Source organism: Anomaloglossus baeobatrachus, chromosome 7 (assembly GCF_048569485.1).
Source record: "Anomaloglossus baeobatrachus isolate aAnoBae1 chromosome 7, aAnoBae1.hap1, whole genome shotgun sequence".
In the NCBI taxonomy this organism is placed as follows: domain Eukaryota; kingdom Metazoa; phylum Chordata; class Amphibia; order Anura; family Aromobatidae; genus Anomaloglossus; species Anomaloglossus baeobatrachus.
Window position 1 is genome coordinate 30,195,985 of NC_134359.1, and position 24,921 is coordinate 30,220,905.

Genomic DNA, 24,921 nt, shown 5'->3' on the forward strand with positions numbered 1-24,921 from the left:
AACCCTTTCTCAACACCATCTATAGAGAAGGGGACAACTTGCTATGGGTGGGATGAACGTGTCCTCCAGACGGTAAGTAGAGGAATATGGTGGTAATTGCCCTGAATCCTATCCCAGGAGGGCAATTGTGGTTGTGCGCTCCAGCACCAGGAGAGGGACACTAGCAAATGCACAATATGACCATCGAGTGACCATATGCCTTGGAGCTGGACACCAGAAGACCTCCGAAATCTTCAGCGAGACCTTCTATGTCATTTCCATGCATGGCACAGAGCAGCATGAACGTACATCAAGCCCGAGTTCCGGGCGATCAGTGCCGGTGAGATCAGCAGACGTCTCATCCTTAGAAACAAATTCACATGTTCTGAGAGAGAAACGCTGCAAAGCAAAAGTGACAAAAATGTGTCATTTATCAAGTGATGCATTTCTGGGGGGATAACGAAAAAAATAAATAAAAGTCGCCCCAAGGAATTCTCCGCACGGCTCTTACTCCTGTTCAACAGATGGATCCGCAACAAGTTGCCGTCTACAGCGGGCCCTCCGGCAGCTCGACGGGGATAATTAGAAATTATGGCGCTTCTGTGGGGAGAGTTTTCGTCACCCCCTTTCATTTTTTTTTTTAGTTCCGATGACACGTACGTCACGTTGTGCAGACATGTGCTGTAGGGGTTAAATACACCCCCCCTTCTTCTCTCCGTTTTCCCCCACCCCCACCCTATGAGAGTTTTTTTCTGTCTCCCATTAAACTGGAGCCGGAATCCTTCCACACGACGCAGACGATCAATGCGCGGCGCACTCCACATATATCACAACTTTATTAATGTACATCCCGTTTTATATTGTAGTATTTCACCGCAAACCCTGTTGGTTTTAATGAACACTCAGAAGGATTCGAGCCGGGCTAAGCATATTAAAATCAGTCAATTTGAGGCTGGTGAACTGAAAAGGTAATGAGAGCCGTCCCGAGCCTTAAGTAGCGGAGAAGACGTCTGTCGGAGTGACTGGAAGACGCTCGTGTTGGGGCAGCGCAGCCCTGGTTCTCATTTGATAATTGGCACAATCTGGTTGAACAGACCGGTTCTAGTCCATCTTCTTGGTCTGGACCTTTATCCGATCTGAGACGGAGACCCCTAAATACTCCGTCCTGAAAGTAGTATTAAATATCCAGGGACTTTACTATTAACCCATGCACCACAAGGGACTTTAGTATTAATGCTTTTATGACATGGGTATGATATGGCAGTATTTTTTTATAAGATTCAGAAATCGAACTTTATTCATTTTACAGTAACAGGGAATTAATGTGATCTACTGCCGAAAATATGGGAGGGCTGAATGATGGTAGTTGTGATGCTAGACACTATGAGCAGTATGAATAGAATAGTAGTCAGACAAGCCGGAATCATAAGCCAGGAGGTAACGTATAAGATTCAGCTAGCAGATAGAGATGTGGTCAGGAAGAGGTCCGAGGTCAGAAGCCGGGAGGTAACGTATAAGGTTCAGGGAGCACACAGAGACATGGTCAGGAAGAGATCCGAGGTTAGAAGCCGAGAGGTAATGTAGAAGGTTCAGGGAGGAGACAGAGACGTGGTCACGAAGAGGTCCAAGGTCAGAAGCCAGGAGGTAACGTATAAGGTTCAGGGAGCAGACAGAGACATGGTCAGGAGGAGGTCCGAGGTTAGAAGCCGAGAGGTAATGTATAAGGTTCAGGGAGGAGACAGAGACGTGGTCAGGAAGAGGTCCAAGGTCAGAAGCCGGGAGGTAACGTATAAGGTTCAGGGAGCAGACAGAGACATGGTCAGGAAGAGGTCTGAGGTTAGAAACCGAGAAGTAATATATAAGGTTCAGGGATTAGACAGAAATGTGGTCAGGAAGAGGTCCGAGGACAGAAACCGGGAGGTAACGCATAAGGTTCAGGGAGAAGACAGCGACGTGGTCAGAAAGAGGTCCAAGGTCAACAGCCAAGATCAGAACACTTCCACCAGACAGGAGCCAAGAGATAACAAGAAGTACGATTGGCGGAGTACAGACAGAGCAAGCCCAGTAAAGAAACAGAGCAATCACTAGGAACGAAGCGCATCTGTGAAGATGCCAGAAAGAAACCAGCGTGGACCCTAGTGCTGAAAGACAACCAGTCAGTAAGTGCACAAGACATATAGCAGAGCATTTTCAAATGCAAAATGCTCCACACAGCGGATCTGTGACAGAAGCATCTAAAATGAAAAATGCTCCGCACAGCAGACCCTTGACAGTAGTAATATACAGTTTCTGTTGGTGTGTGGATGGGGCCATAAAGATCAACTCATATATAGTCAATGAATGGGAAAAAAATTAATGTAAATGGGTCCTAAAGGGTACTTTCCGCGCTGCGACATCGCTACTGCGATATCGTCGGGGTCAAATCGAAAGTGATGCACATCCGGCGCCGGTAACGACGTTGCAACGTGTAAAGCCTAGATGCGCCGATAAACGATCGCAAAAGCGTCGAAAATCGGTGATCTGTGTAGCGTCGGTCATTTTCATAATGTCGCACCAATAGGAAATACGATGTTGTTCCTCGTTCCTGCGGCAGCACACATCGCTGTGTGTGAAGCCGCAGGAGTGAGGAACATCTCCTTACCTGCCTCCACCGGCTATGCGGAAGGAAGGAGGTGGGCGGGATGTTACGTCCCGCTCATCTCTGCCCCTCCGCTTCTATTGGCCGCCTGCCGTGTGACGTCGCTGTGACGCCGCACGACCCGCCCCCTTAGGAAGGAGGGGGGTCGCCGGCCAGAGTGACGTCGCAGGGCAGGTAAGTGCGTGTGAAGCTGCCGTAGTGATAATGTTCGCTACGGCAGCTATCATAAGATATCGCATGTGCGATGGGGGCGGGGACTATCACGCTCGGCATCGCTACAATCGGCTAGCAATGTCGCAACGTGCAAAGTATCCCTTAGGATAGGTCATCAATGTCTGATCAGCTGGAGTCCAAAGCCAGGCACCCCCACCGGTCAGCTGCTGGTGCCTGGTGGCCGGAAATGCTCAGTTCCGTAACTGCCCTGTCTTCTAATAGCACATCCACCTCAAATTCCCACCAAAAACAGCTAATCAGCGGGAGTGGAGGGTGTCAATCAGACATTGATGACCTATCCTAAGGATAGACCATCAATGTAAAAGTAGTGGACGACCCCCTTAAGGTGCGCTAGCTTATGGCTGGGCTTTGTGGCAACTTTGTCCATGACGCCGATCTCACCGCCAAAGACTGTTGTATGCTGCTGCTACATAATGAACGTGAATGGGATCATGATGCATCAATACAGTGGTAAAAAGTCAGAACCAGTTGGATTTGGTGCCACTTGCTTGTCGCAGTATCTTGTACCAATTGCTAAAGCTCCTGTGTAACTTCAAAAGTAGCAAAGATGAATGATGATGTGCAATAGATAAAGTAGATATTGGGATCTATCTACAGAGATAACACAATACATTCAGCTCTGCTACATCTGTATCAATGCTCTGCTATTAGATTCAGTCTAAAGATAGCGGCAGTAAAGGATGCACATTGCTTCTGTGAGCCGGCACATGTATCGGAGCAGGTAGACGATGAGACTGGAAATCGATCATTCCGCTGTATAGTTTTATTACGATGCACGCTCTTTACAATCATCTATAATGTGGATTGCAGATTCCTTCTGGGGCGTCTCCTCTCGTTACTCTCAGCAAAAAGAAACAAAAAAAACAAACAAACAACTTCAAGCCGTCTCGTAATAAACCTTTCTATTAAAACAAAAAACATCACCCGCCCCCCGCGAGAAAATCCTAATCTACACTTTATCTTTTCCAGAAATTAGGAAGAAACGGCGATATCAGCGGAATCCGCTCTCTGCTTTATTTCATTTATAAATTACGAGAACGATGCTATTATATATTATTAATTTCTGCCGTTCTTCAACTTCGGGCCGCGGATGTAAAAATGGTGTAATTATGTTCTGCTCAGGCGCCCATCCGTTTCCATTCAAAAAATGTGCTGGATTCTTAATTACCCCGCTCTTTCGGGGATGTGGGAGGGAGCGCGGCGGCGGCGGTGGCACGTAGACACGGCGGCACGTCGGTTTACACAGGGACACCTGCTCGGCATGACAGCTGACGTCAGTCCGGACTGGGAACGTGCACTCGGGCATCAATGTCACCCGTTTTTTGGAGTCCTTTTTGGTGGAATGTCACATCATTACCAAGGTGCAGTGCTTCCATAAGGAAAGCAAAAAGTTTTACAACCTTCCAATATGGCTCAATCTCCTACAAATTTCCAAATCTGTGCTTGCTGTCTATGAACAAAACATCCTCGTTCGCTGTTCTTGCAGAAAATCCTCCTTGAGCCGAAAGAATCTGCTGCACAAACCTCTGCTGTAATTTGCAACAAAGTATCAAGGAAAGAGAAATTCCGGAATGGATACTAATGTATCGAGGAGCATTGGATCGATTTTCTCTGAATGTATAATATTCTCGGCAAATAATTACAAAATTGCAAATTTTCTAGAAAATTTTATATATATATATATATATATATATATATATATATATATATTTTTTTTTTTTTTTAATAGATATAGAAAGGTACAACCTATAGGGTTAGATTCTGGTAATTGGGGAAAAATGGGAAACACAGCGTTAGATTTCTGTGACTTTTCCCCTACTGATTTTTCCAATATTGTCCGTTTTCCCAGTAGATGTAGTGGGACATGGGTTACTGAATACAAGGGGATGAAGATGTGGCCAACCACATTGTCAGAGCAGAACGCGGAACATGTGAATGCTCGGCGTGTTTGTACTGGGAAACCCAGCACCCTGGCGGATGTGCCCAAAGTGGCATGTCTCATTCCTGTGGTATATGCAATCTGTATTTTGTATCCTCTCCTGCTAACCACTGGAGACTGTCTATAGGCGGCTGAATCAGGAGGGGGTATGTGCTCCGTGCAACTATCCAGATTTCCCACAAGTGAAGCTCAGTAAAAGTCACATATACCGTGCCCGGATCAGAAGAAGATGCAACATCTGTAGCATACCATGTGGCACCAAAGTTTGGATATCACTGTTACCTCTGCACCCCATACACTACTCCAAATATTGTTACCTCTGCACCCCATAAACTGCTCTAAATATTCTGCTACCTCTGCACCCCATACATTACAGCAAATACTGTGTTCCCTCTGCATACCATACACTACTCCAAATATTCTGTTACCTCTGCACCCCCTAACGCTTCTGCAATGTTCTGTTACCTCTGTACCCCCTAAAGCTTTTGCAATGATCTGTTACCTCTGCACCCCATAAAGCGTCTGCAAAGTTCTGTTACCTCTGCACCCCATAAAGCTTCTGCAATGTTCTGTTACCTCTGCACCCCATAAAACTTCTGCAATGTCCTGTTACACTGCACCCCATAAAGCTTCAGCAATGTCTAGTTACCTCTGCACCCCATAAAGCTTCTGCAATATCCTGTTACCTTTGCACCCCATAAAGCTTCTGCAATATTTTGTTACCTCTGCACCCCATAAAGCTTCTGCAATGTCCAGTTACCTCTGCACCCCATAAAACTTCTGCAATGTCCTGTTACACTGCACCCCATAAAGCTTCAGCAATGTCTAGTTATCTCTGCACCCCATAAAGCTTCTGCAATATCCTGTTACCTTTGCACCCCATAAAGTTTCTGCAATGTTCTGTTACCTCTGCACCCCATAAAAAATTCTGCAATGTTCTGTTACCTCTGCACCCCATAAAGCTTCTGCAATGTTCTGTTACCTCTGCACCCCATAAATCTTTTGCCATGTTCTGTTACCTCTGCACTCCATAAAGCTTCTGCAATGTTCTGTTACCTCTGCACCCCATAAAGCTGCAATGATCTGTTACCTCTGCACCCTATAACGTTTGTACAATACTCCGTTACCTCTGCACTCCATAAAGCTTCTGCAATGTTCTGTTTCCTCTGCACCCCAGAAAGCTTCTGCAATGTCCTATTACCTCTGCACCCCATAAATCTTCTGCAATATTCCGTTACCTCTGCATCCCATAAAGCTTCTACAATTGACAGTTACCTCTGCACCCCATAAAGCTTCTGCATTGTCCTATTACCTCTGCACCCCATAAAACTTCTGCAATGTTCTGTTACCTCTGTATTACATAAAACATCTGCAATGTTCTGTTAACTCTGCACCCCATAAAGCTTCTGAAATGTTCTGTTACCTTTGCACCCCTAAAGCTTCTGCAATGTTCTGTTACCTCTCCACCTCATAAAGCTTCTACAATGTTCAGTTACCTCTGCACCTCATAAAGCCTCTGCAATGTCCAGTTACCTCTGCACCCCATAAAACATCTACAATGTCCAGTTACCTCTGCACCCCATAAAGCTTCTGCAATGTTCTGTTACCTCTGCACCCCATAAAGCTTTTGCAACATTCTGTTACCTCTGCACCCCATAAAGCTTCTGCAATATTCTGTTACCTCTGCACCCCATAAAGCTTCAGCAATGTCCAGTTACCTCTGCACCCCATAAAGCTTCTGCAATATTCTGTTACCTCTGCACCCCATAAAGCTTCTGCAATGTCCTGTTACCTCTGCACTCCATAAAGCTTCTGCAATGTTCTGTTACCTCTGCATCCCATAAAGCTTCTACAATTGCCAGTTACCTCTGCACCCCATAAAGCTTCTGCAATGTTCTGTTACCTCTGTACTCCATAAAAAGTCTGCAATGTTCTGTTAACTCTGCACCCCATAAAGCTTCAGCAATGTCCAGTTACCTCTGTACTCCATAAAACGTCTGCAATGTTCTGTTACCTCTGTATTACATAAAACATCTGCAATGTTCTGTTACCTCTGCACCCCTAAAGCTTCTGCAACATTCTGTTACCTCTGCACCCCATAAAGCTTCTACAATGTTCAGTTACCTCTGCACCTCATAAAGCTTCTGCAATGTCCAGTTACCTCTGCACCCCATAAAGCTTCAGCAATGTCCAGTTACCTCTGTACTCCATAAAACGTCTGCAATGTTCTGTTACCTCTGTATTACATAAAACATCTGAAATGTTCTGTTACCTCTGCACCCCTAAAGCTTCTGCAACATTCTGTTACCTCTGCACCCCATAAAGCTTCTACAATGTTCAGTTACCTCTGCACCTCATAAAGCTTCTGCAATATCCAGTTACCTCTGCACCCCATAAAGCTTCTGCAATATCCAGTTACCTCTGCACCCCATAAAGCTTCTACAATGTCCAGTTACCTCTGCACCCCATAAAGCTTATGCAATGTTCTGTTACCTCTGCACCCCATAAAGCTTCTGCAACGTTCTGTTACCTCTTCACTCCATAAAGCTTCTGCAATATTCTGTTACCTCTGCACTCCAAAAAGCTTCAGCAATTTCCAGTTACCTCTGCAACTCATTTAGCTTCTGCAATGTCCAGTTACTTCTGCAACCCATAAAGCTTCAGCAATGTCCAGTTACCTTTGCACCCCATAAAGCTTCTACAATATCCTGTTACCTCTGCACCCATAAAGCTTCTGCAATGTTCCGTTACCTCTGCTACTCCTTTAGCTTCTCCAAATATAAAACTTTACTGCATAGCTACTTTACCAAAAAAACTAAATAAAACGGCTTCATCCGATACATTTACATCGGCGTCTATAGACAAACCGATGATAAATTGCGCTTTCCTTTGAGGGACATTACATCAGCTTTTAACAAGCTGGATACACATCATATCTACACTCCCCCAAGATCAACCGCGTGCTATGCCGAACATTAAAGGTCCTATATCAAAGGGCTTCGTCTTTTTTTTTTTCCTTCAATGCACATACAAAAAAAAAAAGCATTGAGACGTAAGTCCATCTCATTCTCCGCCTTGAAGTGAGAAACTCACATTGGAAGCAACGGATTTTTCATTTAAGGATATTGACGAATGTTTTTGAAACAAATAAATAAAGTAATCTATGTGGGAAAGGTGGAAGGAGGGATGGGCCGTCCGGTGAGGTTTCGGCTGAATGATCGGGATGGGGGAACGACGTTCCGTCTGCGTGTCACAATGGCGCGTTAATGTTGCTGATTTGCAGTAAATTTTTCTCATCTTGTAGATTGCGCCCTCCGCTTTTGATTCCACAGATGTAACTCGCGGGGAACAAAGACGCCACATTCTAACACAAAACTAAGCCTTTGTAATGAGCGATGCAGGACAGCTGTAAGTACAGCTGAAATGTTTTTTTTCTAAATGTTCCTTTAATGTCCAGCTGGTCCAACGCTTTAATAAAATTGACATATTGATTCTTTTGAATTTACAGATGCCGGTTTCGTAAACTTCTATCTCTAAAGCCGAGACATCTTCGAGAGCGGTGTCATTTTTTTTTTCTCTCCTCCAAATGGATCAATTATGTGCCCACGTAATCCTGTTACCTGTGAAATCCATGCATACTTCTCCCATTTGCCTCAGTTCCCAGGCGGACAAGCTGAGCATTATGTACGCATAAACAAACAGAGCGTTTCCCAGATATTAGGAATTGTTTTCAAACTGGAAATCTATCTCCTGGGTCATTTTCCCCTGTCGGAGATAGGATTGACTCCGACTCTTCCTTCAAGTAACCTCGGTGCCTTAAGATAAATAAATAACTATGGTGTTATGGCTTCTCAGAAAGGTTGTCTATTTATCTTCAAGGACCATCCTCCTTAATCCCCCCTATCCCATCCCCCGCACCATTCAAAGAATGATTCGACTTCTCGCTATAAGTACCTGTGCATTAGTCCTTAACCACAGACTTATAGATTATCAGCTGGAGGAGGCCTCGGTCATTAATACACCGCAAACACAGGGAAAAGCTCTTTCATCAAATGTGCAATTACCAATTTCAATTTCGGGAGGAAAAAAAATGGTGGAAGACTGTACGTTGTTGGCTTGTTTGGATAAAGAAACCTTTCAAACATGTCAAAGAACTTAACTTTACCCGGTAGATCAATGATATTGTGAGCATTGCGGAAACCAATGAAAATACTAGAACTTTTTGAAAGCAAATGATGGTAAGGAAACTTTTTGGAAGGTACTAGACCATTGTTTCTCAACTCAAGTCCTCAAGACCCACCAACAGATCATGTTTTCAGGTTTTCCTGAAATCAGGTTTTCAGGATAACCTTAATGTTGCACAAGTGATGGAATTATTCCCTGTCTAATATTGAGGAAAACCTGAAAACGTGATCTGCTGGTGGGTCTTGAGGGCTGGAGTTGAAAAACACCGCACTAGATATTTTTCGAAGCCAATTATGATACTTGACATTATATTTTAGAAGTCAATCATAATACTGGACCTATATAGAAGACAGTTAAGGTACTGCAACTTTTTGGGAAGAAAATCATCTAGCTATAGCTTTTTGAAAACCCCAAAAAATGGAAAAAAGTTATGGTATTGGACATTTTCCAGAAGTTGGTTGTAGTACTGGACCTATTTATGGTGCTGGATCTTTTTATTTTTTCCTTCTAAGCCAAACAGGGAACTGGACCTTTTTTGAAAACCAATAAGAATACTAAAACATTTTGGAAACCAAGAAAAATACTACAACTAGAAGAAAGTAATGTTACTGAACATTTTGTAGAAGTCACTCAGAGTGCTGGACCTATTTGTGAGTCAGTTATGGTGCTGAATCTTTTTATTTTTATTTCTAAGCCAAACACGGCACTGGACCATTTTTTTGAAAACCAATAAGAATACTAAAACATTTTGGAAACTAAGAAAAAGATAAGAGCTAGAAGAAAGGTATGGTACTGGACATTTTCTAGATGTTAATCATAGTACTGGACCTATTTGTGAGTCAGTTATGGTGCTGGATCTTTTTATTTTTAAGCCAAACACGGCACTGGACCTTTTTTGAAAACCAAAAAGAATACTAAAACTTTTTGGAAACGAATGATGATGCTCAAAGTTTGGAAGACAGTTATGGTCATGGATATTTTTTAAGAAAGCAAGCCATGGCATCAGACCTTCTTGGATGGCAATGATAGGACACAAGGAAGCCAATAATGATATTGTGCTATGATAATACTGGAACGTTTTGAAGGGCAGTAAGGGTACTGGAGTGTTTTTGGAAACTAATGATGGTACATTAACGATTTAGACACAAATAATGTCTCTAAAAGGAGGAAGGAAGGAAGAAAGGAGGGAAGGAAGGAAGGAACGAGAGAAGGAAGGAAGTAGAGAATGCAGGAAAGAAGGAAGGAGGGAAGGAAGGAATTAAGGAAGGAAAGAAGGAATGAATGCAAGAAGAAAAGAGGGAGGAAAAGAAAAAAAGAAGGATGGAGGGAAGGAAGGAACGAAGGAAGAAATAAAGGCAGGAAGGAAAGAAGGAAGGAGGGAAAGAAAGAAAGAAAGAGAGAAAGAAAGAAAGAGAAAGAAAGAAAGGAGATTGTGGCATTGGTCCTTTGTTGGAAGCCGTTTATGATTTTGTACCATTTTCAAAACTAAAATGTACTAGACCTTTTTGCAAATAATAACAATAGAACTTTTTTGGGAAGCCAATTATGGTACTGAAGCTTTTTGGAAAATATGCTACAACTTTTTGTAAATGTGTGATGATACTAAATGTGATTAGAAGACAGTTACAGCACTAGACCTTTTTAGTAATCCATTGGTTCTTTTTGGGAAACCAATGTAAATACTAAAACTTTTTGGGTATTGATAATTCTACTAAAGCTTTTTCCAGACCTGAAGGTTCTGAAACTAACATTTGATACTTATGATATCACTAAGTCACGAAGCAATAAACATGGATATCTAGAAGTCCAGCTTCTGACAAGGTTGATAAGATTAGACTGACATGACACTTGGCATTGCTTTAAATGTGGCGCAACATCTAGTTGTATTATATAACCAACCTGCTGACGTAAACGCGTTTCAAGTGCCAGGTCAAAAAACACAATATAAGTGCTTTGCCTTATTTACTACCTATGCTCCTCCATCAATCTTGTGCTTTAATAAATATCATGAGATCAGTGAACGCTTATGCACAAATGAATGCCATAACCAAGCAAATCAATTATGTCATACAATGATGCCATGCAGTGATGTCACACAAAGATTTTCCACTGTGTTGATGAAGATGGTTAAAAAAAAAAATAAAAGTACGAATATATCACGTATAATTAGTACCAAACGAATGGATGTAAAACAGAACATTTCTTCACTAATACATAAACTCACAGAGACAGAAAATCAATGCATGGACGATATTCACGGTCAGAAAGAGGTCACAGAAAGCAATTAATGAGAATATATCCTAAGATTAGAAGTTGTGAAAATGAACTTTTATAATTATATACAATATATATATATAAGAAAAAAAATTCAAATAAAAAATATATATATATATTTCAGCCTTGAGAACATTTCATACCATATAATGAATATTTGTATGAATGCGGGAGGTATAACTCCTATAAGTGAATGGTTTTTCTATGACCTTGGACTCTATATTTATCCATATGGGTTTCCTGCAGGGTAGGACTCACTATTTGGCATTAGATCTGATGTAGATAATAGCCCTACTATTAGATGCTTCAGTAAATGTATTAAAATGGATCAAGTGTATTCTTTTAAGAGATCTACGATGTCAAAGCTACTCTTACTATAAGTTTGATTTACTCTAAATAATCTGTTTATATATAATTAATTTATTTAGCCTTGGCTGACTGCACATGTCTAAAAGAATGAAATTGTGAGCTCCTCGGGGGCGGGACTTACTATTCATGTATAAATAGTGGTCTTGTACAGCACTGCACAGCTCGATATGGCTATGAATGGAATAGTTAAAGGCAGATAGTCATATTTAGCCATTGGCAACAGTAATCTAATGCAGCTGCTATGTAAACATACCAGAAAGTTACTTTCTAAGAGGAGAGCGCAGGTAGACTCTTTTAAGACTCAATAAAAAAGCTACAGAATGCATTGAATTATATTCAAATGACCTCAATATTTTGCAAACATCTTCACCTGCATGCTGGGATTGCCAAGGAGGGGCAGAGTGTCAGTTGTGCGTTTTTTTACTCCCCATCCTCTGCTGAATTCATTTATAAATTACCTCATCACTGACTGAAATTAACACTGATTCTTACAGGCAGTGTCCCAATTTCCAATGCTAACTAACTTATTTAGCCTTGGCTGACCACACATATCTAGAAAAATGGAATTACAAGCTCCTCGGGGGCGGGACTTACTATTCATGTATAAATAGTGGTCTTATACAGCACTGCACAGTCTGTTAGGGCTATAAAAGGAATAGTTATAGGTAGATAGTCAAATTGAGCCATTGGCAATAGTAATCTAATGCAGCTGCTATGTAAACATGCCACAAGGCCACTTTCTATACGGGAGGAGAACGCAGGTAGTCTCTTTTAAGACTCAATAAAAAAAAGCTACAGAATGTGTGGAATTATTTTCAAATTACCTCAATATTTTGCAAACATCTTCACCTGCATGCTGGGAATGCCAAGGAGGGGCAGAGTGTCGGTTGTGCATTTTTTACTCCCCATCCTCCACTGAATTCATTTATAAATTACCTCATCACTGACTGAAATTAACACTGATTCTTACAGGCAATTTCTCAATTTCCAATGCTAATTACATTTTTTTTACTTTTAAATTCCGTACCACCTGTTTTGGGCAAGACATCTTAGGCAGCGAGACCACATTTAATCACAATTTTAATTAACCACCCCGTAGATGTGGAAAAGAAGCAATTATAATGTAGATGAATGATGATTTTTTTTTTTTTGCATAGAATTGTTTTGTTTCCCTGCATGTTGATTCTTGAACGGAACACAAATATGGAAACAGCGGTTTTGTTTTTTTTCTATTATTGTAATTTTATAATTGTTTTTGGATTTTTGAATTTTTTTTAAACAGTTTGAAAATAAGTGACATCATCTGTTTACAAATAAAGGAGTCTCATCGGCAATTACTAGATATTGAATCGGAAGGAGGATTTTCCTTAGCCATAATTTAACCGATTCCAAAAATTCTATCCTCACTTTTTATGTTGTTTTATCGCTTTGATTAGCCAGCATTTAGCCGTTTGTTTTTTTTTAGCCTATTCCAAAAATTCTATCCTCACTTTTTATGTTGTTTTATCGCTTTGATTAGCCAGCATTTAGCCGTTTTTTTTAAGCCTATTCCAAAAATTCTATTCTCACTTTTTTATATTGTATCGCTTTGATCAACCATGAGTTAGACAGGGGGTTTTTTAACCCATTCAGAAAATTCTATCCTTATTTTTTTATGTTGTTTTATCACTTTGATTAGCCAGCATTTAGCTGTTTTTTTTAGCCTATTCTAAAAATTCTATCCTAACTTTTTTGTATTGTTGTATTGCTTTGATTAGCCAGCATTTAGCCGTTTTTTTAGCCCGTTCTAAAGATTCTATCTTCACTTCTTTAGGTTGTTTTATCACTTTGATTAGCCATAAATTAGACTTTTTTAAAACCTATTCCAAAAATTCTATCCCCACTTTTTTATGTTGTTTTATCGCTTTGATTAGTCATCATTTAGCAGGTTTTTTTAGCCCGTTCCAAAAATTCTATATTCACTTTTTTATGTTGTTTTATCGCTTTGATTAGCCAGCATTTAGCCTTTGTTGTTTAGCCCATTCCAAAAATTCTATCCACAGTTTTTATGTTGACTTTTGCAAAAATTGAAAAATGATGTTTGAAGTATGGCATAAAATGCTGTAGAGAAGGCTCCGAACAGCAGAAATTATTACAAACATATGGAGCTAATACACTTGTTTGCTGTTCTGCGGGCCAGCCCCATTCATGAGTTATGGTATGTAATGATCTCACAGCTTGCATGAAACTTCCATCGAGGGTTTTTTTTATCATCCATACTAGCTGGTCTTTCTCTGGAAAGGAAAAAAAATATTCCCTCCTTGCTTCAGAGATGGTTAAAAAAAAAAAATCGCTGTGCATGTATTTATAGATTGGGAGACAGATACTGACATGATCCAACAATTAATGCTTCCTTGGGGATGTCAATCTCGTAGCTCTAATTACAAAAAGATTTAAAACAGTTATGATAACCAAGGCAAACATTTAAAAAGACATGTCATAACAGAAGGCGATTGTGCATAAGAAATCGAGACAACAGTACACCAGCAAAAAAGACCTACTATTGCGGGAGTCTTTCCTCCTACAAATATTTGGGTGTCGATCTGGTAGAAGGGATAGGTCCTGCTCATCTCTGTCAATGTGTAATATAAGTCCTCCTTTTTTAAGCAAGGGAAAAAAACAAGGAATGATTCAAACAGCCGAACATTAGTCAAACACACACCCATCTACATGCTACAACTACAGTAGTAATATAGACAAAGTGGCTCAAGGGAAGAGGGAAGTCCTGGGGTATCATCCTGGAGAGGTGACTTAGGTTGACCACCCTACGCCATAACTGGTTCATTCACTCATAGTATTGGCTAATATAGTAATACATAATAAAAGCATAATAACAAAAACCATGTCCCATTTGGTCATCAAGCACACTAGAGGGTCTACAAGAAGAGAAAATAAGAGGTGGATCAAAAGAACAACTTTTTGGGTCCCGTAACCCGATATACATGGCATTCTTTCATTGCTTCATTCTTACAACTTAAGGGGCACATCTACCCTTCCCTGGTTACATATGATGGATGGATGATTTTTTTAACTGGTCCAACTATTTAACTGGAGAGTCTACAAGAAGAGAAAAGAAGAGGTGGATCAGAACAACAACTTTTTGGGTCCCGTTGCCGTTATACATTGCATATTTTCATGGCTTCATTCTTACAACTTAAAAGGGCACATCTACCATTCCCTGGTTAAATATAATGGATGGATGACTTTTTAACTGGTTCAAATATTTAACTAGAGGGTCTACAAGAAGAGAAAATAAGAGGTGGATCGGAAGAACAACTTTTTGGGTCCTGTTTCCCGATAAACATTGCATCCTTTCAATGCGTCATTCCTACTTGTTAACTGGACAACTATTTAACTAGAAGGTCTACAAGAAAAGAAGAGGTGGATCAGAAGAACAACTTTTTGGGTCCCGTTCCCGTTATACATTGCATCTTTTCATGGCTTCATTCTTACAACTTAAAGGGCACAGCTACCATTCCCTGGTTAAATATAATGGATGGATGACTTTTTGTTAACTGGTTCAAATATTTAACTAGATGGTCTACAAGAAGAGAAAATAAGAGGTGGATCGGAAGAACAACTTTTTGAGTCCCGTTTCCTGATAAACATTGCATCCTTTCATTGCGTCATTCTTACTTGTTAACTGGTCCAACTATTTAACTAGAAGGTCTACAAGAAGAGAAAAGAAGAGGTGGATCAGAAGAACAACTTTTTGGGTGCCGTTACCCAATATACATCAGATCCTTTCATTGCTTCATTCTTCCAACTTAAAGGCCACATCTACCCTTCCTTGGTTACCTATGATGGATGGATGACTTTTTTTAACTGGTCCATCTATTTAACTAGAGGGTCTACAAGAAGAGAAAATAAGACTTGGATCGGAAGAACAACTTTTTGGGACCTGTTACCCAATATACATCTCATTCTTTCATTGCTTCATTCTTACAACTTAAGGGCCACATATACCCTTCCCTGATTAAATAAGATGAATGGGTGACTTTTTTCAAGTGATCCAACTATTTAACTGGAGAGTCTACAAGAAGAGAAAAGAAGAGGTGGATCAGAAGAACAACCTTTTGGGTCCTGTTTCCCGATAAACATTCCATTCTTTGATTGCTTCATTCTTACAACTTAAAGGGCACATCTACCCTTCCCTGGTTAATGACTTTTTTTAGCTGATGCAACTATTTAACTTATCGGACAGATCTCACACCAAGGAGAAGGAGGACAGGCCGGCACTGTCTTATGTTAATTCTACAAGATGCGGAGATGATGCTTCACATCTGTCTTCGTAGACCTTCTCTGCTAATGGGGTCTGTAGGTTAATACAAATGAAAAGGTGGAACATTTTAGAAGAAAAGGAACAACCCACAAGTAATTATGATGGTGTCAAAAGAAGAGATAGGCCATGAAGAAAGGTAAGCTCAAAGTTTGGGTGGAGAACATTGAACTCATGTACCACGTGGCTCTTGACATGATCACGACCAACTTTTCTTGGTGTCTTAGAACTAATTGCAAATTTGGTCAATTTCTAATCCTGCCAATGTCATAAACCCATGGACACCCAGTTTCTGTAAATGTGCATGTGTTCTATAGATTATGAATAGAGAGAGGGGAGTTGGGCAATGATATATACCTCTAGCGGATCCTTATCTCTCCTCAAAAAAGAAAGTGTTTGTGAAGAGTGAGTCACGAGGCCCTCATACACATAAGATGGTCAGCCGGTTCCTCCAATATCGGCAATCTTACCCAACATTATTCTAATGTGTATGGTTACGTTAAAATTTGGCAACAAAACTACTGGCAATCTGGAGATGTTTCCAAAAATGGGTGACTGTATATCATGAATATTACAACTTGGGTCTATAATGCATCGGGATACAGAAACGGATGAGAGCTGCTCATATCCAACAAGGACCAACCAACCATGACCAACGAACCACGTCAAGCACCTCCAGTTATCCAATGTGTTTGGTTTCCAAGACCATCTTTAGATATGTAGTCAATTGAAAAAATCTATTGCTCGATGTGCCCATTAAAGGGGTTGTCTTCTTTTCGATTACATTTTGACTAAGGGCAGTTTGGTATAAAAACATAAACAAACCGCACTGCATACACCTTCCCCGAGTCCACCGGTCAGTCTCAGCCATATTTCCGGTGTCGGGACTTGGCTATGGTGAAGTAGTTACATCAACATTGGCTGAGCTCAGTGGCTTAGTCCACTCAGAGCTGTTGAGCTCAATGATTGTCTGCCCTAATCTCGAAGTGTTGTCAATGCAGCAGCCAATGCCAGAGCCCTGTAGCAGTGGCTGATTCTTGCTGAAGAAAGTGAGTACAGCTTTTTTCTTGTTTGTACCCAATTGCATTCAGAGACAAAATTTAACTGAAAATGGACAACCCCTTTAAGTCACTTCTTCATTAATTACTCCAAAAATAAACCTAAAACCTATAACACCAGGTTCGGTAAGGCCTACCGGACCACTTTTTATGACAACGTTTAAGAGCAAGTCAAGAGATAAATAAAAGACATTCAGAAAGCGCGGGTTGATCCCGTCTAGCGGTAAAATAATTACATCCTAGCACTCGGTGCCAACTTTCCTAACAATCCCTACACATCATATACATGTATCTTCTTATCCATGTGTTTGCATTTATTTGTAAATCATCTTTTTCGAGATAGAATGCAATTTCGAATTATTCTTGTCATTTTCAAAAAAGTCTAAGCAATTCTCAACGCCTGCAAATAGACCTAACCTTTTTTTTTTTTGGAGGAGCTTATAAGCAAATCCACTGTAGAAATAATCACTTCTAACAAATGATCAAAGAAAAATAATCTTTCCTCTCTCCTAATAAGACTTTTTCGTAAAAAAAAAAGAGGAAAAAAAAAATCCCCCCATTTTAAAAAAATGGATAACAGCTCGGAGGCAAGTTGCAATCTATGTTTCGAAAAAAAGTTATTGTTTTATTGTTTTGTTCTATGGAAATTGAGAACGAGAATCTGACATTTGCTTCTATATCTTAAGTCTCCAGAATAAAAGTTTTTGTGCGTGGAGTATGGAAACTCATTGTTCTGACCTTAAGTTTTAATATTAAGGCATAAACAGAGCATTAAATCAGGGAAGACTGTGACAAGTCCAATGTGCACGAGGATGGTGCCAGCACGCCATCTTCATCCCTTTGTTCAAAGCTTAACAAAAATGTGCCGTCACACCATTTAAACTCAACAGGGCCTGTCGAATGGGTATCAACAGATCAGCCAATGCCTGTCACACACACGGTTTGAAAGCAAAGCTTACGTCTGCTACGTCTCTTGGAGAAGTAACAGAGACTTACTAATCAGGCTAATACTTTAAAAAAAATATATCATTTTTTTTTTTTTACCAAAAATTGATAAACTCAAGTTACAGTTGTAAACTCAATTTTATTTCTTTTTTTACAATTTTTTTTAATCCCGATCTTATTAACATAAAACACATCTATGCACTTCAAACGGCCGAAAAAAAAAATTGTACAACTCTTTTTTTTTTTTTCTACTCGGCTGTGAGTTTCAGGATATCATTGAACAAACAATAATGTAAACCGTGCAACTATTCAAGGAAGTGTTTATTTTATTCTGGTTTAATTAACTTTACGGAGCTTTTTGTTTTCTTTTCTGACAAAGAAAGGACATTCTCCCCCCCTTCCAACACCACCACCTCCATCCAAAAAAAAAGAAAGATTAACAAGAGTTTGTTATAATTCTCCAGAAAGTAAAAGTCAGAGGTCGAATAGAAATCATTTTTCAAAATTTGTTCTAAATTTGTTTGAGATCTGACAAGTTGTCATGGTCCGTGAAGCTCGTGGGAGGGACCAGTCTCTATTGTAGACCAATCTTATTTGTAAATAAAAGACAGAGTAGACCAGAAACTTTACAAAAATAATTTAGTTCTAGTCTAGACATAAATTGAGATCTGAAAAGTTGTCATGGGGTCTGTGAAGCTCGTGGGAGGGACCAGTCTCTATATTTGTTTTCTTTTCTGACAAAGAAAGGACATTTCCACCCCTCACTCTGTTCCAATACCACCATCATCCACAAAAAAAAGATTAAGAATCTTCTTACAAGAGTTTGTTATACTGATAGTTTTCCAGAAAGTAAAAGGCTGAGGTCGAATAGAAATAATTTTTCAAAATTTGTTTTAAATTTGTCTGACATCTGACAAGTTGTCATGGGACGGGAAGGGAAGCTCGTGGGAGGGACCAGTCTTTATATTTGTTTCCTTTTCTGACAAAGAAAGGACATTTCCCCTTCTTACAAGAGTTTGTTATACTGATAATTCTCCAGAAAGTAAAAGGCGAAGGTCGAATAGAAATATTTTTTCAAAATTTGTTACAAATTTGTTTGAGGTCTGACAAGTTGTCATGGTCCGTGAAGCTCGTTGGAGAGACCAGTCTCTATTTTAGACCAATTGTATTTGTAAATAAAAGACAGTTGATCAAAAACTTTAGAAAAAAAGTTTAGTTCTAGTCTAGGAATAAATTTCCTTGAGATCTGAAAAGTTGTCATGGGTCGTGAAGCTCGTGGGAGGTACCAGTCTCTATTTTTCTTTTCTTTTCTGACAAAGGACATTTTTCCCCTTCATCCCCTCCAATACCACCACCATCCAGAAAAAATAACAATCTTCTTACAAGAGTTTGTTCTAATTCTCCAGAAAGTAACAGGCTGAGGTCAAATAGAAATAATTTTCCAAAATTTGTTCTAAATTTGTTTGAGATCTGACAAGTTGTCATGGGGCCGTGAAGCTCATGGGAGGGACCAGACTATTTTAGACCAATCGTATTTGTAAATAAAAGACAGAGTTGACCAACAACTTTACAAAAAATGTTAATTCTAGTCTAGAAATAAATTTGCTTAACTTTACAGAGCTTTTTGTTTTCCTTTTTGACAAAGAAAGGACCTTCCCCTCCCCCTCCATCCCTTTGCTCCAACACAACCACCATCCACCCCCCAAAAAAAATCTTCTTACAAGAGTTTGTTTGTTATACCAGTAATTCTCCAGAAAGTAAAAAAGGCAGAGGTTGAATAGAAATCATTTTTCAAAATTGGTTCTAAATTTGTTTGATATCTGACAAGTTGTCATGGGCCGTGAAGCTCATGGGAAGGACTAGTCTCTAATTTTGGGGTTTTTTTCTGACAAAGAAAGGACATTTCCTCCCCTCCCTCTGCACAGCCACCATCCACAAAAAAAAATTAACAATCTTCTTACAAGAGTTTGTTATACTGGCAATTCTCCAGAAAGTAAAAGGCGGAGGTCGAATAGAAATAATTTTTCAAAATTTGAGAATTGACAAGTTGTCATGTGGACGTGAAGCTCGTGGGAGGGACCAGTTTCTATTGTAGACCAATCGTATTTGTGAATAAAAGACAGAGTTGACTAAAAACTTTACAAAAACATTTTAGTTCTAGTCTAGAAATTCTTTGTCAGTCACTGATCTGGTAACCGAATCCGACAAGGTATTAAAGGCCAAGGAGACTTCGGCTGATACTTTGCCTGCACTCTGAGAGTTATGTAGTCCCAATTTCACTCGAATGCTGTCAGTTTATTGCTTATATTTCAGCTGTCTCACTCCTAGTCCCTATCCTGTCAGTTTCTGGGCTGCCAATTTCAACTTGAAGCTTGACTGGGCTGATCGGATGCAAATACCTCGAGGGAAAACCCAGAAACTCATGAACAGTTATGTCAAGTCGATTTTGCACCATCGGGAAAAGGTAACCTCTGCGAGACAAAAACCAACAAGGTTAAAGAGACAGGGGTTTTCACGTGTAATATCACTGCTCTACATCTTGTTCACTGTTTCCCATCCCTCGGAAATTGGAACTGTCAGAATTACTCCTAATTGCAGATGCAAAACTGCTATTAGAAAAAAAAAAAAAGAAATAAAACAGAAGCAGAACAGGCATTAAAAGTATCAACCTAATTACTTTAATTACAAATGAATACTATTTTTTTTCACAATTTTTTTAAAAATATTTTGCTCCTTTTATTTTTTTTTTGCTATGTGATTTCTGGCATACATCTACCGGAACAAATCTCCTATGTAATGGAAATATACTTTGACAGATGTAGAAAGACCTTGACAGTTTTCCTATGGACTAATAATTAATGTTGATTAATTAATGATGTTTAAATATTTGTATATTTGAAAAGAAATAAAATTCTAGAGTTGGAATTTTTTTATCAATTTACTTTTTTAATTTTTTTTTCTGACGCTTCATTTTTTAACTTAATGTTTTATAGAAAAGATATCAATGTCGGTGAAGGAATTAAATAATATTGAAGTAAAGAACTGGGCTAAAATATGAGTTGACGGATTTGGGATTCGTTACCTCTTCTCTTGACAGCGGAAGTAAAGACTAAAAAAACATACATTATAGATAACATAACATGTTTTGTAAAAGAAAAAAAAAAAGCAATTTTATAAAAATAATATTTATAAGGAATTTAGAATACTTAGTTTCCGGTATGTTAGATGGAAAGAGTGGATCATATGTCCAATTTATTACCCGGTTTTCACGCATGGGTGGAGACGGGTAATTATGTCACCCTTCCGCTAGGTGAATCTTTTTTTTACATTTTTTATATCTTTTTTAGCTTTTATTTTTCCATAAATATCTCTATAGGAAGTATTAAAAGTGAACTTTAATAACAAATCATCAGAAGCCAATTCACTTTGCAGTTACCTAAGACATGGAATAATTTAGATAACGCAATGGAGGCGCAATAAGAAGCTTATAAATCTTCCAAGATGTAGAAATTGCAAATTGCTCTGGTGTATATTATAGAAAAGTAGTCCTCCCACGTCGTATATTTTTTTCTATGGATGTAGCAGAGCTAAGCTTCATAGGAAACAGATAATGCGGAATTAGAAAAAGTGTCACTTTGGTTTTTTGGGCTGAATTGAGACTCATAAAGGATTGAAACAAAATGATCAACAGATAAATGTATGAAACTACCAGGTCGGATCCAACACATTCTACCATTAGGAAAGCGTGATACATACGTGATATACATGTGGCCTATAGATTATCAATGGGATAAGACTCGCTTAATTCACTAGATACAAGAAAAGACATTTTTCTACATCGAGTTTCATTCCTTAATCATTCTGACCTCTAGGTTCTTCTGTCTTCCTCAAAAATGCACCTTTTACCTAATCATGAAACCTGAGTATTTCCCTTTTCTCTGGAAACTCTGCCTTCCTATAAAAGTCTAGATAGAAGTGTCCTCCTCCTGACCCTTGTAAGTATGTATAATATCATAGCATTACCCAATCTATGAAAGAACCTTAAAGAAAAAAAAATCTTATTCTTACAGTCCTTTTCAGGGTTAGTGTAATCTGAGGGCATTGAGCTCCTGGCTACCGTGGCCCACCCCTGGAGTAGCCGCAATAGCATAGACCTCCAAAGAAGAGGATTACTCATTCACATGGGTCTATCTCCCGCAAAGCATCTTGGGAAAAAAATATTGGCCACTATGTTGAGAGCGGCTTTATTTCGTACATTGATCATTAAGCTAAGAGGTTGTGCAGCCGCTTCGGTCATCGAGTTGTTAATAACTAGGATAATTGAGCAGTATTAAGATATTTAAGCCTTAACCTTATCAACCTGTGGTCATCTGGACAATTTTTCAATGGGTTTCATAAGGAGTAATCGTCAATATATCTGCACTCCAATAACATGATTAGCCGAATTCTCAAATAAATATAGTTTCATCTCAGCTTTTTTTATTTCCGAAAGAATACATTATGCCTGATTGTTCATACGAATAACATAACACTTCATTATTGGATGCTTTGACAGATGGCATTTCTGCCAACCAGACAGACCGTGCCAGCTTGCACGGTACTTCTGCCACCATGGGACTTAGAACGAAGGCACCCAAATGCATATATGTGCACGCTACCTGGCATGGCTAATGCAAATAGTAGCCCCCCGGTGCCACCAATGACTGTGGTTGAAGGTGGTCTCAAATTAATTATTTTTTTTTACTCTTTATGTAACATTCCCACAGCTGAATGTATCAATGAGTTGGAAAGAATATCCAGTGTGACACCCATAAGTAATGAACACCTGGTTCATAGGAGCTGACAATCTACAGCTTTCTCCGTCAATGCACAAGACCTCCAGAACGTAATGTCAAGGTCGTGGTGGGAGGGGGGGGGTCGATTATAACTGTTCCTAAAATTTGCTGTATCACCTACCAGGGAAGTTGATCTACACTGCACTGTCAAATCACCAGGAGGCTGTGACAAAGGGAACTGTCTGTGTACAAGGTGTAACAACACAACAGACACCTTTCATCCTGTCATGTCTCATACTCTGCACTTTCACACCTTACTGGCTGCTCCGACAGTGACACTTGCAGTTCTCCTAACTAAATAAGGAAATTGTCTCTAAACTCCAAATCAACACCTGTACACATATTCCAGTCCGTACTTGATCACCGGGTTATATTTAACCGGATGTCAGATAGTAGCTGTTCGGTTGAGTGTATGACATTTAGAATGGTGCTTATAATAATGATACAGACGTAGAAGAGGTGAGCGTATCCTTTAAGGCTGCGTTCACATATATCAGTTGTTTTATGTCAGAGTTGGACACTATAAATTAAAAAAAAAAGTTGCATGCAACATTTTTGCAGCACAGGATTCTGGAAGTGATCCAAAGGGATCCAGTTCTGGCATCAATTGACATATATGTATTAATGCACTTAGTCAACAGACATAGAAGAGTTGATTGTATCCTTTAAGGCTGCGTTCACATTTATCAGTTCAGTTGTTTTACGCCAAAGGTGAATACTATAAATTGATAAAACGTTGCATGCAACATTTTTGCAGCACTGGATTCCTGAAGAGATCCAATGGAATCAATTGAGATCTATATATATGTGTGTTTGTTAATGCACTTTGTCAACAGATATAGAAGAGTTCAGCGTATCCTTTAAGGCGGCATTCATATATATCAGTTGTTTTACGTCAGAGTTGGACACTATAAATGAACCATAGAACACGCAACCATAGAAATCAACCATAGAAAACAAGTAACCTAGCAGGCCTGCGAGGCCCCAGGTATGCGTTCTAGGGTTAAAAAATAAAGTTGCATGCAACAATTTTGTGTAACGGATTCTGGAAGCGATCCAATGGGATCCAGTTCTGGCATCAACTGATATATATATATATATGTTAATACTATATAATTAATAATACATTAATAATTACTATATAATTAATAAAACACTATATAATTAACATATATATGTTAATATACTTTGTCAACAGACGTAGACGAGTTCAGCATATTCTTTAAGGCTGTGTTCACACATATTTCACATATATCAGTTGTTTTATGCCAGAGTTGGACACTATCAATTAAAAATAAAGTTGCGTACAACATATTTGCAGCACCAGATTCCGGAAGCAATCCAATGGGATCAATTGAGATTATATATATATATATACACACATACAGTATATGTGTGTCTTAATGCACTTTGTCAACAGACATAGAAGAGTTTAGCATATCCTTTAAGGCTGCATTCATATATATCGGTTGTTTTATGCCGGAGTTGGACACTATAAATTAAAAAATAAAGTTGCATGCAACAATTTTGCGCAACGGATTTCGGAAAAAAAAAAAAAGTTGCGTACAACATATTTGCAGCACCAGATTCCGGAAGCAATACAATGGGATCATTTGATATATATGTATATATAGTGTTAATGCACTTTGTCAAATCACAAGTGATAAGTGACAAACTCACAACTGCAACATGTGACAAAAACAGCTCTGCTACCTCTACACGTTCCATGCAACGCAGCCTACATGTGTTACGTCTCCGTACAGTGAAAGGACAGGCAAATGTGTTATTTTGACATATCTGATGACAGACAGCAGTGAGTGAAATTTGTAAGCCCTGAAAAGAGAGGAAAGGGAGAAGGCGGGGGGCATGAGGGGTCCCTCAGCTTCACCCTGTGGGGCGCCCTACATCCACACTGCTTTGCAGGCCTCTCCAGCACACAGGGGGTACACAACTGGTGTTAGGAGGATTCTTTTTTTTCTCTTCTTCTTTCTCTCTTTTTTCTCTGGCATGTAAATTCTTTGGAAACAATCATGTCTAGAGATCTTGAAAGAAAACTCAATAAAACAGATCTTATCTGCTGAGTGAAAGTACTTAATTCAGAAGGAGTTAAGCAGTTTTTCAGCATCGCTCTGTAGGTTAATATCACA

The 24,921-nt window shown here is 39.4% G+C and overlaps 1 protein-coding gene across 2 annotated transcripts in view; it reads right to left on the reverse strand.

Annotated features, from left to right (window-relative positions):
- Positions 1 to 24,921, reverse strand: part of ZEB2 (zinc finger E-box binding homeobox 2) — a 210,141-nt gene that overhangs the window by 175,365 nt on the left and 9,855 nt on the right. The window contains exon 3 of one of the 2 annotated variants that reach the window (XM_075317172.1): positions 14,159 to 14,254. The exons of the other annotated variant lie outside the window; for it this stretch is intronic. Coding sequence (XP_075173287.1) covers positions 14,159 to 14,254 — 96 coding nt within the window. The remainder of the gene's footprint in view (positions 1 to 14,158; positions 14,255 to 24,921) is intronic. 2 annotated transcript variants of the gene reach the window in all.